The 19,283-nt window shown below is 31.6% G+C and overlaps 1 protein-coding gene and 1 long non-coding RNA gene across 3 annotated transcripts in view; both read right to left on the reverse strand.

Annotated features, from left to right (window-relative positions):
* Positions 1-2,457: 2,457 nt before the first annotated feature.
* LOC125217708 lies at positions 2,458-3,242 on the reverse strand. Of its 2 annotated transcripts, none has more exons than XR_007175804.1 (2): positions 2,782-3,242; positions 2,458-2,658 (listed from the first exon to the last, which is right to left on the reverse strand). It is a non-coding gene; the product is annotated as an uncharacterized LOC125217708 (long non-coding RNA). The 2 variants fall into 2 exon arrangements; XR_007175797.1 differs by having other exon boundaries at positions 2,777-3,242.
* A 14,857-nt stretch (positions 3,243-18,099) lies between these two features.
* The window catches only part of LOC125191690 (glutathione S-transferase T3-like), a 1,791-nt gene continuing 607 nt past the window's right edge, over positions 18,100-19,283 (reverse strand). Inside the window, exons 2-3 of the mRNA XM_048089097.1 lie at positions 18,794-19,276; positions 18,100-18,106 (exon numbers count right to left, since the gene is read on the reverse strand). Of these exons, the coding sequence (XP_047945054.1) occupies positions 18,100-18,106; positions 18,794-19,276 (490 nt within the window). The remainder of the gene's footprint in view (positions 18,107-18,793; positions 19,277-19,283) is intronic.

Raw genomic sequence — 19,283 nt, forward strand, 5'->3', positions numbered from 1 at the left:
TAATGCATTTAAATCCAGAAATGCAGCCCAAATCTTGGCCCTAGGATTAGATGATCTAATAGTCAATAATTAACCCAAAACACGGAAGGTCATAATTATGTAGTTTTAGGTCATATTATAAGATTTGAGTTTATGTCATGTTAAGATCATTTTAGGTCATGCTTTGTTAGCATGCCCTAAAAATAAACTAATTATGACCTAAAAATGTCCTACGTATGACCGTGTTCTGCGATTCTGTATTTAAATCTGGTCTTCATAGATCAAAACCCTATATATATATATATATATATGGATGTACTAATATGCTAACTAATTTTAAAGTGCTAACGTACATCCAATCACGTGCTGCCACGTGGCACGAAAAATGCAATATTATATACAGAAAAATGCAATATGCATTTGCAAAAGTTATAATTGAATTTCGACAGATTGCATTTTTGTTATATGCAGATTGCATTTTTTATTGTTGAGTTTTGCATTTTCGATATTGACTGTTTAATTTGCATTTTATATCTATACGGATTGCATTTATATATGTGAAAATGCAAAACTTAACAATATAAAATGCAATTTATGTGAAAATGCAAAACTTAACAATAAAAATGCAATTTTTCTATAACTAAAATGCAATCTGCGGAAATGCATGAACAACTTCACAAATGTGTATTGCATTTTTATATATACAATATTGCATTTTTCGTGCCACGTGGCAGCACGTGGTTGGATGTACGTTAGCACTTTAAAATTAGTTAGCATTGATCACTCCTATATATATATATATATATATGTGTGTGTGTGTGTGTGGGTGCGATCATATCATAACTCATATTTATGTGATAACCTAATAACCCTATCATTTTATGGGTCAAAAGTATCATTTTTACTAAAAATGATATTTATACACGATAAAATGATATTTTTTCAGCATGCATAAAATGATACTTTTATTCCATAAAATGATATTCTGTTCCATAAAATGATATTTTTCGTCCATAAAATGAGGGTTATTAGGTTATCACCATAAATATGGGTTATGATATGATCACATCCATATATATATATATATAGGGTTTTGATCTATGAAGACCAGATTTAAATACAGAAACGCAGAACAAAGTCATACGTAGGGCATTTTTAGGTCATAGTTAGTTTATTTTTTAGGTCATGCTAACAAAGCATGACCTAAAATGATCTTAACATGACATAAACCCAAATCTTATAATATGACCTAAAAATGCTTAATTATGACCTTCCGTATTTTTGGTTAATTATTGACCATTAGATCATCTAATCCTAGGGTCAAGATTTGGGCTGCATTTCTTGATTTAAGCACATACTTGTTTTGATCACTCCCCTATATATATATATATATATATATATATATATATATATATAGAGGTGCGTTAAAATGACAACACTCTTAAAATGACACTGTGACACCACGCTAGTACACGCAATACTATATATGCTTTGCACCCAATAGTATAAACGGATTTAGGCTACACGCAATCTATAAGATTTGCGGAGTCTAGCGTATTGAATATATTGCAGTCGGGAAAAATTGTCAGATCTAGTGTATTGGAATATATGCAGTCAGTGAAAATTTATCCTTGAGCAATTTTTATGATTGCCACATGGCGAGCTGATTATTCGTAGAACGGGGTTGCGTTAGTGTGCTAACTAGTTTACAGTAATAACTAATAACTTTCAATTTTGTGTATTAAAATTATCAACACAAAGACATAACTATATCAATACAACATGTAAAATTTAAATATCAACACAACGATATAAGTTTATCAACACGAGAAGATTGATAAAATTATGTCTTTGTGTTGATATTTTTAACCTATAAAATTGATATTAGTTAGTAGTTATTACTGTAACTTAGTTAGTATTTGATCACTATATATATATATATATATATATAGGGATGTACTAATATGCTAACTAATTTTAAAGTGCTAACGTACATCCAATTACGTGCTGCCACGTGGCACGAAAAATGCAATATTGTATATAGAAAAATGCAATATGCATTTGTAAAAGTTATAATTGAATTTCGACAGATTGCATTTTTGTTATATGCAGATTGCATTTTTTGTTGTTGAGTTTTGCATTTTCGATATTGACTGTTTAATTTGCATTTTTTATCTATACGGATTGCATTTATATATGTGAAAATGCAAAACCTAACAATATAAAATGCAATTATGTGAAAATGCAAAACTTAACAATAAAAAATGCAATTGTTCTATAACTAAAATGCAATCTGCGGAAATGCATGAACAACTTCACAAATGTGTATTGCATTTTTATATATACAATATTGCATTTTTCGTGCCACATGGCAGCACGTGGTTGGATGTACGTTAGCACTCTAATTAAGGATGCGCCCTAGTGCTCCCCTATATATATATATATATATATATATATATATCATTTGAAATCGGAATCTGCCACAACAAGTTTAACAATATAGATCACCATTAAGTATCCCAAACAGCGAGATTACCAAATTCGTAAGATAAGATACACTAAATCCTACAACCATAATACACACTTAGTTGGAAAGCGTATCTTAAAAGTGTGAATCTGCCGGACTTCCGGCAGCGAGCTTCGGCTCTCCGTTGGACAGCCCCACACTCCGATCCACCACTGCAACATAGCAATTACAAAGGTACAAGTTAAAAACACCAATCTTTAAAATCAAAGGACAAGTCTTTAGAAAATAAAATAAAAGGGGGAAAGATGATAAATAAATAAATTGCCCTACCTTACCTGACGAAAAACGGCGAGGCGAGAGGGTGCAGTGGCGGAGGGCTCTCCGGCTGTCCGGTGACGGGACGGCCGGGCTGCTGTGAAGGCGACCTCCGGGCGGGAGCAGGGCGGCGAAACCGATGCCTGTGCATGCACAGCAGTGGCGGCGACAGATCCGAAAAGAGAGGAGTGACGGCGGACTCCGTGGCAGTGGCGGACCGAGCGAGAGAGAAGGGAGATCGGTGGTGCACGGCGGCGGTGGAGTAGGGCCGAGAGAGAGAAAGGGAAGGGAGAGAAGAGAAAGAGAGAAGGGAGAAGGGGAAGCCGCCGGAGGCGGCAGCGGCGCGACGGTGGCGGCTGGTCGACGGAAATTCCGATATGGGAAAGGGATTCCCTAGTTTTTGCAATTGGGGAGGACGAGGATGAATAGTGATTGAGAGAGAGGATACGATAAGTGGGAGAGAGTATATGTGTTGAATTAATCTCAGAATTTGGCCACTCTTTTCCTAATTAGTTGCTTGGGCCAATAAAGTAAGAATTAATCCCAGCCCACTCCTTTCAATAATATAGGAAGTAGTGAATTAATTCAAGTAAGCCCAAACTCCAAAATTTAAGTATGGGAAATCTTGGCCTACTTTCGAAATTAATTTCTTAATGAAAGAAATGTTAACATTTAATGTTTTAGCCTAAAACCTTTATTGTTATGTGATAATTATATGGTTCCTTCTTCTATCAATGCGATTAAGCTTTAACATAATATTAAATTTCTGTAATCTGGCATGAACCAAAATTAATTATGGAATTCGAAGAAGAAGCTCCAAATAAAATAGTATATGGGTTTTAGAAATTTCTTAAAGAATAATGAAAAAGATAAGAACTTAATTAGGAGGCATGCATTCCTATTAAAATTTAAGAATTTCTTGAAGTCTGATTAGTATATTACATTATATTTTGATGTTTCCAAAAAGGTTATCTCTGCAATTTAAAGTCGGGACGAGAATTTCAAGTTAAGAAAATTAAATGAACGAGGTGAGCTTTCTTATACTAAAAATACAAATTATATTTTGTGAAAACTCGAACACATGTTCGTGATTTTAATGATGTTGTCTTGCCATAAATGTTTTGTGTATGATGCCTATCTGTTGGCTAAGGCCAAGTGAATTATGAATGATGATATATAAGTCGAATTTGGGTCCCAGTGAGGGTGGTGTCCCCGCTCGGACTAGTGTACACGGGATACCTCTACCGTGAACGGACGGCAGAGAAGGTGACCGAGGAAGGTGGCCACCTTACCGGCACAAGGATACCTCTGACCTGTTGGGCAGAGAAGGTGACCGTATGAGAACACCATCTCAGCGGCACAAGGATATCTCTGACCTGTTGGGCAGGGAAGGTGACCGTATGAGAATAACATCTCAGCGGCACAAGATGATCAGATATGGCTAAGTACAGATAAAAAGGGCCTGCAGCACAATGTGAATATTTTTAGTAAGCTCAGGTCTTTTCAATAAAACCCCTGAGTGTTACTCTGATGATGGCTTGACAATATTTTCAAATGTATATGTGTACTTTTTGGCAATGTGTTCACTGAGTACTTTTGTACTCAGCCCTGCATATATTTCTAAATATGCAGGTTAAGCGGTGACGACGAGGGGCAGTGTTGAGCAGAGATGGCGAATGTGTTTCAGTTGATAAATGCTTGGATGAATCGTGTCTCCATACACGGTGTCATTCTCTCTTGACTCTTCCGCTGCAATGTAAAAGTTGAACTTATGTTCTTTTGTATTACGCACTCTGATATATTTTCCATGTTATCTTAAGTGATTTCATTCAAATTTCAGTTTTGTCGAGATTCCCCTTTCTTTCCCGCTTCTTTAATCCCCTCCTAGTCGCGATAAATCGTATTTGCTATCCTTAGCAAAATGCGGTCGTGACACCAAATGAGCCATTAAACATGACTTCATTTATTCTTCCAAGTTCCAAACGAAAAAAGAAAAGAAAAAGAAAGATATATGGAAGACGAAATCGGGTAACATGAAATATATCCTATTATGTCCTATTATGTCCGTACCATATATTTCTTCATAATGTAGAAACTTAACATCTTGGTTTGCAAGTTGGCGGACTTGGCTTCGGCAGGGGCTGCGATTCTAGTACAAATTTTGGCGTCTATGAATAGCAGTTCCGTTTTTCTAATTTTAGTCCATTCGCAAATAGAAGTCACAGTTTAAAGTTACTAGTACTATAAATGATAAAGCGGTCTCACATTCCACTAACGCAATCCACTCACAATTCATTTAAAACTAATATTTACATGATGTGACTCATATTTCATAACTTTCTTTCACCCACTTTTCAAACATTTCTTAAAAGTTAACCCATGTCAGAAAAAAATGAGACTCCTATTTCACAGACGGGGGAGTATATACCTTTCTCATCCACTACCAATCAAAGAACTATAAATTCATGTATCGTTCTTATTCACTCTTGATATACTCTATCCGTCCATAAAAAATAGTATAATAGTATATATTTCCATTTTCGTTTTATTCACTCTCACATGGTATATACCTTTCTCATCCACTACCAATCAAAGAGCTATAAATTCATGTTTAGTTCTTATTCACTCTTCATATACTCTATTCGTCTGCGAAAAATAGTTTCATATATATTTTCATTTTCGTTAATCCTTTAAAATTAGTCTCATACTAAAAATGAAAAATTACTCTCGTTTATTAGTACTCAACTTTTATCTTTCTTACTTCTACTTAATTCACATTTTTCTTTTCTATTTTCTACTTTCCTATTTATCTCTTCTTCTCTCATATTTAATTTTACCAATTTCGTATTAAAACATAGGTCATCCACATTGATTGAATCTTATAAGCTAAATTAACATTTTAAAAAAATCCTAACATCTTTGTTTAGAGTGACAAATAAATAAAGTTGTCCTTGTCTTTTAGATAGTACAGTATTTTGCAAGCTATCTGCATGAAAGGTCCTAATTTTTGCACTTGTAACACCAATGATTCCTAAAAAAAATAGCACCAGAGAAGCCTAATCTTAAATATAATCACGAATCATGTTGTTTTTTCGGACTAAAATACCCCAGGCCCTAAAAGGGCATTTTTGTCACTCAATTATATTGCTGACATGTGATTTCTGCCACATTTCTGTCAGCAACTTCTTATGTAATTTTTTAATAAGTTTTTGCATTTCGTACGTAATTAAAATTTTGTCATTATTTACACTTTCTAAATTTTTTATAATATACATATTTATCATTAGAGTGAACTACAAAAATGGTCCCTCGACTATGGGTTTATCTCGCCCATAGTCCCTGGACTTTAAAAATATCGCCAGTAGTCCCTGGACTAAGGGTTTATCTCGAAATTGGTCCTTTTGGCTTTTTTTGGTACGAAAATACCCTTTGATATTATTTTGGGGGGTTTGGGCAATTTGGTCTTTTTACACTTTTAACATTTTAAATCTGATATTATTTTAATTATGTACTAACTTTGATATTATTTCAAAATTATCATTCTTCTTCCATTTTGTTATCCTTCACTGAATTTGTTTTTTTTTTATTTCAATATTAGATTTAATTTTACAAAATTTTAAATTTTAATTTTTAAATATCAATAAACTTTTTTAATTATAAAAATTATTAAATAGCAAAAATTAATAGTTATAATCAATATTTGATAGTGTATAGTACTATGTACTCCCTCCGTCCCATTGAAGATGACTCACTTTCCTTTTTGGTTTGTCCCAATCAAGATGACCCATTGCTTAAAATGGAAACCCCTTTATCTCTACTTTATCTCTCTCTCTCTTACTTTACTCTCTCCACTTAACACACAAAATAAAGTTGCATAAAATCCCCTGCCATCCAAGAAAGGGGTCATCTTCCTTGGGACGGAGGGAGTAATCAATAAGGTATGATAACGCCTTAGTTTTAATTAATATTTAAATAGCTTTAATCATAAATAGATTATATAACACAATTTATTCTGAAATAAACATGCATCTAATGTAAGACTAATATAATTTCCGTTTATTAATTTGAAAACAATTAAAATTTACTAGAAAATTTCAACAAAAATACTCCTATATAAAATTTTAAGTAGGATCAAATTTTTAGTCAACTTCATAATATTTAATCACAAACAATTATAACAACCGAACGGAGGCTAAATAGAATAACTCTTATTTTTCCATCATGATTAATATTATTTTTCTTTACTTCTTCAATTCAATTGAATATTATATTAAATAACAAAAATTAATAGTTTTAATCAATATTTATAGTTTCCATGAATTATTAGTTTTCATTAAAAAAATTTATTGATATTTAAAAATCTAAATATTAAAATTAATTTTATAAAATTAAATCTAATATTGAAATTAAAAAAAACAAATTCAGTGAAGGATAACAAAATGAAAGAAGAATGATAATTTTGAAATAATATCAAAGTTAGTACATAACTAAAATAATATCAGATTTAAAATATTAAAAGTGTAAAAAGACCAAATTGCCCAAACCCCCCAAAATAATATCAAAGGGTATTTTCGTACCAAAAAAAGCCAAAAGGACCAATTTCGAGATAAACCCTTAGTCCAGGGACTACTGGCGATATTTTTAAAGTGCAGGGACTATGAGCGAGATAAACTCATAGTCCAAGGACCATTTTTATAGTTCACTCTTATCATTATCTGCATTAATTAATATGAACATAATAAAATGAGACCATATCTTCCTTATAAAACTCATTTTCTAGTACTTTTCCGTGTTTTTATTTCCCATAATTTATTTTATTTACATTGATTTATGGATCAATTTTATTTATTATGAAAATATCCTAATTTTGCAGTATTAATTTATAAATTTACATTGTCTTATTTCAAATACTATTGTTAATAAAAAAAAATCTTGAAGGATTAAATAGCTAATATCACATGCTTGAATTTTTTCAAAATATTACTCATGTTTCAATTTTATCATGAATGACAATAAACTATGCAAATTTATATCTAAAGATTGAATGTTCGTATGATGTTAAAAAATTCAATATGAGCTAAAATTAAAATTACATCAATAAAATATCAATCATAAAAATCATCTTAAAGTTAGGCTTAGAGTAACAAATTAGTTCGATGCATGATATATAACGAAATAATATTTTAAATATCAATATTTTCAATAAAATAATTATTGTATCATTTAATTAATGGTGAAATATTTTTTATTCCGTGTATGATTGATTCGGATTTTATTGCATAAATAACTTCACTTTTCCATATTTTTGTTTCTCAATGAATTTCCTACATGATATAAGTACTATATTGTTACCACTAACTAGAAATAGAGGGACATAAGAATTTTTTTTAGTACAAATATTCATAAAAATTTAATCACGTATGAAGTACCAGAACTTATTAAGAAATCACTTAAGAAGCTGCTGACAGAAATGTGACAGAATTCATATATCAGCGAATTTAGGGATTGTCAAAAATGCCCTTCAAGCTATTTGGGCTTTTTCGCCCGAAAAGTGGCTAAAAAAACATGATTCGTGATTATATTTAACTTTAGATCCTTCCGATGTTATTCTTTTTTTTTAGAGGTCACTGGTATTACAAGTGCAAAAATTAAGGACCTTTCATGCAATTCACTATTTAAAAAATTATAAACTACTACCAATATTTGACTTAATTTAACACCTTATTTTGTTTATATAAGTTTGCTAAACATTGCACAATTGATATCATACTGAAATCGCACACTTTCTTAAAATATAAAAGGGGTAGTAATATCCGTAGTATATTACACCAACTTTTGACCGATTCAAACTTTTACGACAAATTTTAAGTATGGTAAAAAAAATAAACAAACTTTTAACTTGTAATGGTAAATTAAGTTTTTTTATGAAAAAATTATCTTCCTAATTTTGAAACTTAAATCATTTTGCACCTCCAAATCAAAAATATTAGATATGCCATTAAACGCATCAACGAATCTACACGTAAAAATGGGTACAAATGTACCCTTCAAATTAATAGTCAATATGTATAATGGGGTGATGTTTAAAAAATAAAATTAAAATATACTCCATAGCTCATTGACAGCATCAAATATTCAAAGTGAAAGTTCATGTTAAAAGCCAAATATGTTATTCATACTTCGTAGCTCATTTATTTGACAATCATATTATTGTTGGCCCCAAAATAAAAACCAGGATTTGCCGCTACTGGAATCCAAATTAGCCATCTATACAATATATAAAGGAGAGTTTTGGAGGTGTTTAGGGAAATAAGAGGAAATTTAGAGGTATTTAGGAAAATGGCCATTTAAAATAAATATTAAATGATCTAAAAATATATAAAACGTGTGATTAAGTAGTTGGTTATTTAATTTCCATAGTTAGTGGATTAGTGGTATAGTTAGTGGTGATGTTGCACAACATCATATAGCCAAAGAAAAGCAAGACTTGAAAACAAAATCTATTGGTTTTCTAACTCTTAAATATGTTTCATGCTTTATAATGATGCAGGAGTTCAAGATTGGAGGGTAACAATTTATACTCTTCGGCCGTACTCCCAAATACAGTTTTGAGTACTAGAGATGCTAGAGAAAGAGCAAATAATTCCGTACTTTGTAGCAGACGGGGTAGCCCTCTTTGCTACGGCCGTGCATGAACACGACCTTTTCAAATTCTTCTTCGTGTTGTTTATGTTCTTCTCTTTGCAGGTCTTTATGGTGGAAGTGATTTATGTTTTGAAGTGTCAAGCTTAATTATGTGATATTTTTTCCTTTTCTTCATGTACTCCCTCCGTCCCATTGAAGATGACTCACTTTCCTTTTTGGTTTGTCCCAATCAAGATGACTCATTACTTAAAATGGAAACACTTTTATCTCTACTTTATTCCCTCTCTCTTACTTTACTCTCTCCTCTTCACACACAAAATGTAACTGCATAAAATCTCATGCCGCCCAAGGAAGGGGTCATCTTCCTTGGGACGGAGGAGTACTATTTTTCATGTAGTGCTTTATATGAATATTAGATTGATGGCTGCTCTTATTCATTTGTCTTTCCTGGACGTGGTATGGATGGTAGCAGCTACACGGGAAGTAGGCGATGCGGGAATACTATTAGGGTATGCAACCAGTTTTTTTTTCGGGCTAAATGCATGCATATAGGTTGTATATTCTGTAATATCCCAGACCCAAAATATACATACATTTACATATCTACATATTTCTTTGCAGTGGCATATTTTATTGTCATTGGAATAAAAATATTAAGTAAGGTAAAATAAAAAGAAATTTATTACAATGGATTAGTTAAAGTAATAAATATATATACGTGTGTACATGCATAATAAACATGTGAGTATGTCCGGATATCCCTACGCTGTATAATGTAAATATATACTAATATATAAATATAGTGCATGCAATCATACATGAAGTTTTAAACTTGTAAAATATGTGAGGGGAGGAAATATTTCTTTTTATTATTTGTAAAAAGACGTGTCTCGTTTATATTTCTTCTAGTATGACTAATGATTTTTAAAGAAGATGATAAACATATTAAGTTGGTCTGTACAATAAAATAAGGAGGTAAAAGAATTATTTTTCAAATGACAATACTCTCTATTGTAAGGTTTGTGTTTGAAAAGAACAAAAAGAAAAAAGAGAGAAAGGGGAAGAACTCACCTCAAGGAAAATAGATTATGAAGGTAAGGTTGAAATATTTATTTAATATGTTATTTAGTCATATGCATATTGAATTATTTAAAATCATAGTGATGAGATTAGTAGAAACTACATAATATATACGCCCCTTTTTAATGAATATTTTCAATAATTATTAATTTAGATGCTAATGCATTTAATTACGTTATTTTGGAATAATTATACACCTAATTTAGTATTTTGATGTATGTGAGGGTTTTTGCAACTATATAGATATAAACATATAAGTAATAGTATAGTATTTCGATTCCTGCGTTATACATATGTATATGTCTGTTTTACAAACTATTGTTTCCTATATTTAATTGTTTATAATATGATGTATATAATTAGAACTATATGTACACAAGTGGACGGTATAATTACTTACATATACGTAGAGAAAATAGTTATACAGTACTTATATTATAGCTAAGTCTAACACGCAAATCATGTAGAAAAAAAATATGAAATTAATTTGAACATGTATTTACTGCACAGCATCAAGTGTTGAAGATCAAGAAGAAGGAACAAGTGCTCGGTTAGATTATTTGTCGTAATCAGGTGTGTATAAATTACACTTTTAATTTTACATATTTTATGTGATTGATTGCTATGTGTTAAATTTGAATGAATATTTGAATTATATGGTGAGCTTGAAATAACTATGTGTTATTTGATATTGATAGTGTAATATGATGTGCATATGTGATTTGTGCAATAGATATATTTATCTCTAGTATGTGAGTTAATAGATGGACTATATGGATATGTAATTAATGCTATTGATATGTTTGCACATGGAATTATTCGAATCATTGAATTAAAGAGGATCTGTGACAGTCATGCCCTGAGTCTGATATCAATGGCAATGGACCTATGGGTCATATACAATGGCAATGGACCTACGGGTCATATATACAATGCCAATGGACCTTTAGGTCATATATATGTATACAATGGCAATGAGACCTATGGGTCATATTTACAATGACAATGGACCTTCGGGTCATATATATATGTACAATAGCAATGAGACCTTCGGGTCAGATACAATGGAATCCCGGGCAGATATCAGGCTTGATTTGTCACAGAATAATAAACTGAACATAGTGGCATATACATTCATGTATATTGGTTAAAGAATATGTTTGATTTTTGGGATGTGGAATTAAAGGTGAAAATATATATGCACTGAGTTGTGGCTCATATAAACCACTAATATTTTTCAGGAATAAGATATCAGTGAACCTTTTGGGTTACGTGAGTCATTGGAACTCCACATGTTATCAGGGTCGGCGGCTGACGCATTTTGGCAACCTTCTCCTCCTCATCATTTTTGCATGTAGATAAAAGTATTAGTATATAGAGTGGTAAGAGGGTCACATTACTGATCATAATGTTCTGAAATATGTACTTGATGAATGTTGTTTTTTTTAAAAATTATATAATATGTGTGTTTTATTTACTCGACGTGTGGATTGCTTATTTTAAAATTTGAATTTATTTACTATAAGTAGTTACGTCAGATAGGGTTGGGGGTATGATATATTCCATGCTATTTTGCTGTATTTTTGTTGATGATTTGATCGATTTGGCTATCTTCTAATATATATTTATACATTATTTTTATTGACATGTGTTCGTGATTAATCTTTTATAGAATAGATCTAAAAGTGATTTAAATGATATGTAATTTGTGTGTAATTTTTAGTTTATAAACTTATTTGGTTATATGAGTTTAGAACTTGAAATAATAATATTGTTTCTTATTCGGTATATGTGCTATTTTTTTTCTTTGTTTGATTTTATATTTTTTAATAACTGTTTTTTATTTTATATATTTATGATTTCAGATTTCATACAATGATATTTTTATGAATTTATAAAATCATTTTACATTATAAAATAAGTTTAAATAAAAGAAAATGGGTCGTGCATCGCACGTGGGTGATACTAGTTAACAATAACATCACAGTTATTCTTCCTCAACCAAAGACAAAAAAAGTTAAAATCATGCAAAATACGTATCTGCCATGTCCGTACAAAATACTCCATCCGTCTCCATCCGTCCCATAGAAATTGACCATATTTCCTTTTTCGTCCGTCCCATACAAATAGTCACATATTCATTTATGGTAATTTTTTTCTCCTTTTCTCTTACTTTATTTACGCATTAAAACCCGTGTCAACCCTAAAGGGCCAATTTCTATGGGACGGAGGGAGTATTCAGTTATAGTGTAGTACTACTTCTTCGGCGCTCTAGTTCATGTGTATCTTTTTTTGACATAATATTTAAAAAAGTGATGTTTAATGAGTTAAATGCATAGACAATAAATTGAGAGAGAATAAAGTAAGAGTGATTAAATATGTTGATAATTTAAATATGGAAAATTACTCAACTACGATGCGACAAACCAAAAAAAAAATACAACTATACTAGCAGTAGTGCGGAGGGAGTAGAAAATTAACATCTGGGTAAACAAGTAGGTGGACTTGGTTTTTGTGGGGCTCTGACTCTAATACAACTGACGGCGGCGCCAATGATGACAAATGGGCCACCAACACGTCTTCTCCACCACGGATATAGCTGCGAGTGACAGTGATGGAGACGACATTCCCTCCTGGGGATCTAACGATGGGATTGTAGTTCAATGACTTGGAGCGCACGAAGGGGCCGGGGCCATCTACGAACATCTTGGAGTCCACTGGGACGTCTCGTGCTACGACCGCCTCGTTGACTAGGGACAAGATGAGGACGACGAAGAGGATGGCGAAGGAGGAGGAGGAGGAGGAAGCCATTGTCTTGGAATTTGGTGATGGAAATGAGAGTGACTTTGGTTATTTTGTAGAGTTCGGATAGGGTTTTAAACTTTTAATTATAGGTATTTTGGGTGGTAATGATTGAGGACTTATTGCAATTTATTGATTTGATAATCACGGTACTAATTGGGAGGTGATGTATTGGTAAAAAAGTAATCAGTCAAAAGAAAATTATTGATGATGACTAAATATCAATAATCCTTAAATGACATATAGTGACGAGGATCAATGTAGACAAAGGCCAAAAATATCGTATAATATTCACATCCAAAGGGACATATACTTGATGTCTATTGGATGTAGTCTTGTAGGGGTAGAAAATAGCTAGGGGTGAGTCAAATTAACTAACTTTAATTTTGTCATATTTGTGAATGAACCTCAAACTAAAATCACAAAATATATCTTCTTTAAAAGAGGGGTGAGTAGAAATAATTTTATTTATTTGTAGCAAAATAAATTTATGTCACCTAATTGTCTTATTTGTGTTTCATAATATATTTTGACTTATGGAGTATAATCTTTTTTTTCTTCTTTAGAATAGATAAATCAACTAACAATACTAAAATAATGGAAATCCAACAAATTTGTCAATATGAATAAATTAGGAATTAGTTGAAGTCTTAAATATGTGGGTCCAAAAATTAATTTTCATGGGTACGTAACAAATTTATAATTACGATCTTATGAATCAAAACATAATGTACGTATGCATGCAGAGATTACTTAGTTTTCTAGAGATTGTAAATTATTTAGGCTTAGCCCAATATAATCAATTCCAATTGTTTCCCTGAGTTTTTTATTTTTATTTTTATCTCTTTAAGTATTTTTCCTATGATAGTTTTTAATAAATTAATAAATACCACATAAAGAAAAAGTAACGGCAATGTGAGTAAAATGTGTTATTTCAAAATTTATTGCACTAAACAATCAAAGAGTAACAAGATATACACATAAAACCCCGTTAAACAAATTAAAAAATTAATAAAAATTGAAAATAAGTAGTACTATCAAATTACTAATTAAACCCTACTATGAAGACAATATGTTTCAAAATTATGACCCATATTGTAAAAGAGATATGAAAACATACCCCAAAAAGAGACATTATATAGGTGATCTGTATTCATTATATAAGTAAGTACTAAGTAAGTCGGCTAAGTTACAGACATGGATAAGAAAATAAAACCGAAAGTTATGTCACTTTTTTTTTTGTCACTTTTGTGAGGCGACTGTTGAGAAAAACAAAGAATGGACAAGAAGTTGGAATCCATTTCAGTTGACAGAGTTTAAATTTTGTTTCTAAATTTAGGATTGCGTAAATTCTCCTTTTTAATTTTATGCTTAAGACACTACTCCTATTTCATTTATTTTTTCTCATTTTTAGATTTTATCATGCAATTCCGATAATTTGGTTCGATTTTCAATTTCAATTTTTCCGGGTTTGATTTTTATATAATTTGTGCTTAATAAGGATGATTAAATAGAGAGGTTAATAAGGATGATTAAGTTTTAATCAACATGAATTATTTCTATCAAATTCTGGAGCTCGGGGAGTGTACAAGAGAGTAGCTCTAATTATGTTCAATAACTTCAATTCAATATTAATTAATAAAATTTTGATTATTCTTCGATTTAAAAAAAAAAATCGAAATCGGACCGTTCACTGTGTTTTCTTTATACTATTTTTGTTGTATTTTTTCGTACGTAGTACTATTACTTTAGTTGTGAATGAAGTTTTGATTTGAGCAAAATTAAGACTTTTAATTTGGTTGTTTCGAGGATTGTATACATGCATGCACATATATAAAGTATTCAACCAATCACATTCCTCTTTATATTGGCTCCCTATCTAACTTATAGACACCTGTCACTTTATATCGCCACATATATAATACATTGCATTTATTTCGCTATGTAGCATTGAGTTGTCCAGGCAATTACATAGTACTGCTATAAAAATGAATAGTATTAATGAGTTGTAATACAATTAATAACGTAGAGCTATGATGATTTTGAGGTCACAAAACTCAAACTCTATCACCCATGAAGCTATTGTCGTTGAATGGCTTCATGTTCGTTGAATATAATTAAACATATTTGGAAAATTCTGCAACGAAAAGTTAAAATAAGTTAGTACTAAAAAACTAGTAGACTTCATTCCACAGTTTGGAATTTACACTACATGACTAATTTTTATACTTATAAAGTTATAACTGTGATCTCGTGCCATCTCATTCTCAGGAGAGATATAGTGTAACTTTGAGCTAAACAATTTCAACTCACAAGATAAATTCAAAGACAGATAGATTCCTATTTTGTTTTATTAATTGTATTAAGTGTTTGTCTTTATAGCGACTTTGCACATAAAAATTATGTTATTTCATAATTTGATGCGTTGGCAGTCATTTCATGATTAGAATTATACGAAATGAAATCATAGTTAATAATCATTGTTAAATCAGCTGTTCAATAATTAGAAAAAATTGGAAAAAAAAAATTATGGAAAATATGGTTTTGCATATTTCAGTCGTTCGATATTAAAAAATACTCTTTCCATACGCTATAAATATGGGGATATGATCACAAAAGCCGTGAACTTTGGGATAATCCTAGTAATCCTTCTATCCCAAGAAAGTTGAGTGACTCTTTTTTCATTCATTTCGAAAAAATATATACAGTGCATATAAACATTACTACATAATAGACATAATAATTGGAAACACTTTTGTTGAATATTAAGCTTTAAATTAACGTTTCAAAAATAAAAAAAATTCTCACGGCTTGTTTTCGGAGTGATAAATAAATAAAGATGTACATGTCTTGGACTATTAATTTTATAAACTATTTAAAAAAAATTATTAACTCTACCAAGTGACTTAATTTGTAAAAAAATATGATCAGATAAAATTCCTTAATTTGTTAATAAATTTTCAAACGAACATTTTCGAATGACATTAAAAAGTGAAATTTTCCGAAGATTAATTATACTGATGTCACAACAACAAAAAAATCGGATACGAACGGTTTTTAATACTATTAAGAACGCTAATTTGTGTGTCCAATTATACCATCAAATGCTTCATAAAGTCTCTTTATTGCTAGGAATGCTTTCTCTTACGTTTTAAATTATTGTTATTTTTAAAAATTTCCAAACGCTAGTAATTGTGTCTCAATTTTTGTAAAGAAAGAAATTTTTTGTAGTGTATTACATAATGTTTCAGCATTGTTTCTTACTTATATAAAAAAATTTAAAATTTGCATAATTAATGATAAAAGTTTCATTCGCATTAATTTCATTTAAATAAATTAGATCAATTATGTTTAGAAAACGTCAATTGTTGCCAAAGTTCCATCATTATTTTGATATTCACTACATCATATAGCCACAAAGTTATGGATTGAGCAGGGTCAACCGACCTCACTATAGCTCCACGAGAGCCATTGGAATCTGGCTTAGTGGCTTTCGCCGACTCCATTGCAGTCCGATCCGACCCCACAAGGCCACGGCGAAGGAGAAAGAGGGGCAATTCTTATATATGCTTACAAAATACATGCAGGTGAATTAAGAAGTACTACGTAGAAGATGAAGTTATGAAGAGATGGGCTAAAAATACGAATTGTCCTATAGACCATCATCTCTTGTTGTTTAAATAGATTTAAAACATTTATCATTATATTATTCACAATTTTATCTATTCCCAAAGCAAGTGATTGAATTAAACAATTGATCTTTTATTATTCGAAGAATAGAATAAACTCTTACTTTGATGAATAATAATAATGATATTGTGTGGTCTTTTCTATACTTTTATTTTTTCTTTTTAATTAATATGTATTATCCCATATATATACTATATTGAATGATAACTATTCTAATGCTTATAGCACCCTAATCCAAAATTAAGATTAAATTTCTACTCTTGAATTTTAAAATAAGTGGATGAGATTAAAGCTCACAAATCTCAATAAATAGTAGACAAAATATCAACAAAATGGTAATATCGTCATTATGTTATTATATGATAATTTTTGTGAGTGTTTTTTTATATCAACATTGTGTATTACAAATATCAACAATATGACATTAGAATATCAACACAAGGACAAGAAAATATCAACACATTTTTATTGAGATTGGGCATGCATAATATTGAAATTTTGCCTACAATATATTGAGATTTTTTGTTGCATTTGTTGATAAAAGTTGCTTATCAACATGTACGAAAATTGAAATATAATTTATCAAATTTCATCACCCGAACATCGTCGGAACATATGCAATTGAGATCTCGTTAGAATCCTTATTAAATTATCTTTAATTTGATATATTTTTGCGAAAAAATAATTTAAATTGAGAGAGTTACGTAAATTTAAAGATTTGAGATGATTTTGAGGAGAGAGAAAGTAGTTAGTTATAATTATTACATATAGGATTTGATATTAATACCCTTTTAATTTAATTAATAATTATTTAAATTTAAATTATATTACACTTGACATTATATCAACCACAAGATCTTCTAATCTAATGGTTAAAATTTGATCTTAATTTTGCATTGCTAATTAATTAGCAATTAGTCATATACCTTGAATGATAATATTAAAAATATGGAGTACTATTACATGCATATTAATAAATTTCAAATATAACTATTGTAAAAATGTCAACAGATATCTTGCAATATGTTTACTTTTTCTTTATTGTTTGTGTGATTAGATGTATATTTTATTTTTCAAATAGTACTAAACTACTTGTACTGTTACTTTTACGTGACAAACATTCAGTAGCTGAACAATATGAACATTTGAAAAAGTAACTATATGGAGTATAAGGCCATCCGCAACGCTATCTCTTATCCGTCTCTTAACCGTTTCATCTCTTAACTATTCATGGGCTCCACTGTACTTTTCAGCTCATCTCTTAACTAAGAGACAGCACCTGCAACCCTCCATCTCTTAACCATCTCTTAACCATCTCTTAACTATTCATTCAATTTTATTTTTTATTTTTATTTCCAACAAATTCAATTAATAAAAACACACTTCATTAAAATAAAATAAATATTACAACTTAAAAAAAGCCTAAAAAATAGAAAAAAATACATAATTTAAAATCCTAAAAAATAAAAAAAGTACATAATTTAAAATCCTAAAAAATAAAAAAACTACTCCGCCGGCGAATCATCATCCCCCGAAGTCGGCGGTACAACTATACCAAGTTGACGTCTCATATACTCAATTCCGGCCATATGGGCTTCAACTTGGCCAGGATTCATTTTTGAGAGGTCCGCCATCGTGGCGACTAGGTACATGGACATTAGGGTGTGCGAGCCCGTGCCCGTGCCGGAGCCCGAGCCCGAGCCCGCCTGGCTTGGTCCGCCGCGTCCCATCCCTCTCGCTCTCGCTCTCCCCCTGGCTCTAGCTGCCTTTGCCGCCTTGGTCCCTTGCGGCCGACGTCGTGCACCGGAAGAAGACCCCCCTACATCATCGGTTGGCGTGCCCTCACGTGAGGTGTTGCCTTCGCCGCCATCACTAGACGAGTAGTGGCCACGCGCCGTGCGCTTCATGCGTTTCGAGCCCGAGGCCGACTCGACACCGCCAGCCCACCTGTCAAGGTGGTGGACTTGCGACCAAACATCGACAAGCTTGAAATCTTTGCCGACGTCGTCTTTGAAGACCCGCAACGCCGCTCTCAGAATGTCGGCTCCACTGGCTCCGCTCTGATAATTCGCCTCTTCTCCCCTGTATATCGCGCAAAATTTTTTGACATCTTTGTCCGTTCGGTCCCAATGACTGCGGAGCATCTTCACGTTGCGGCGAACGGTAGTCGTCGGCCTTCGGGCGTTGTAAAGGTCGGTGACTTTTTCCCAAAAGCACTTGTGGGTTTGTTGATTCCCGACGACAGGATCGTACGAGACGCTGATCCAAGCGTCGTACAAAGCCAACGTCTCGGCTTGGCTGTATG

This window comes from Salvia hispanica, chromosome 1, assembly GCF_023119035.1.
Source record: "Salvia hispanica cultivar TCC Black 2014 chromosome 1, UniMelb_Shisp_WGS_1.0, whole genome shotgun sequence".
Classification (NCBI taxonomy): domain Eukaryota; kingdom Viridiplantae; phylum Streptophyta; class Magnoliopsida; order Lamiales; family Lamiaceae; genus Salvia; species Salvia hispanica.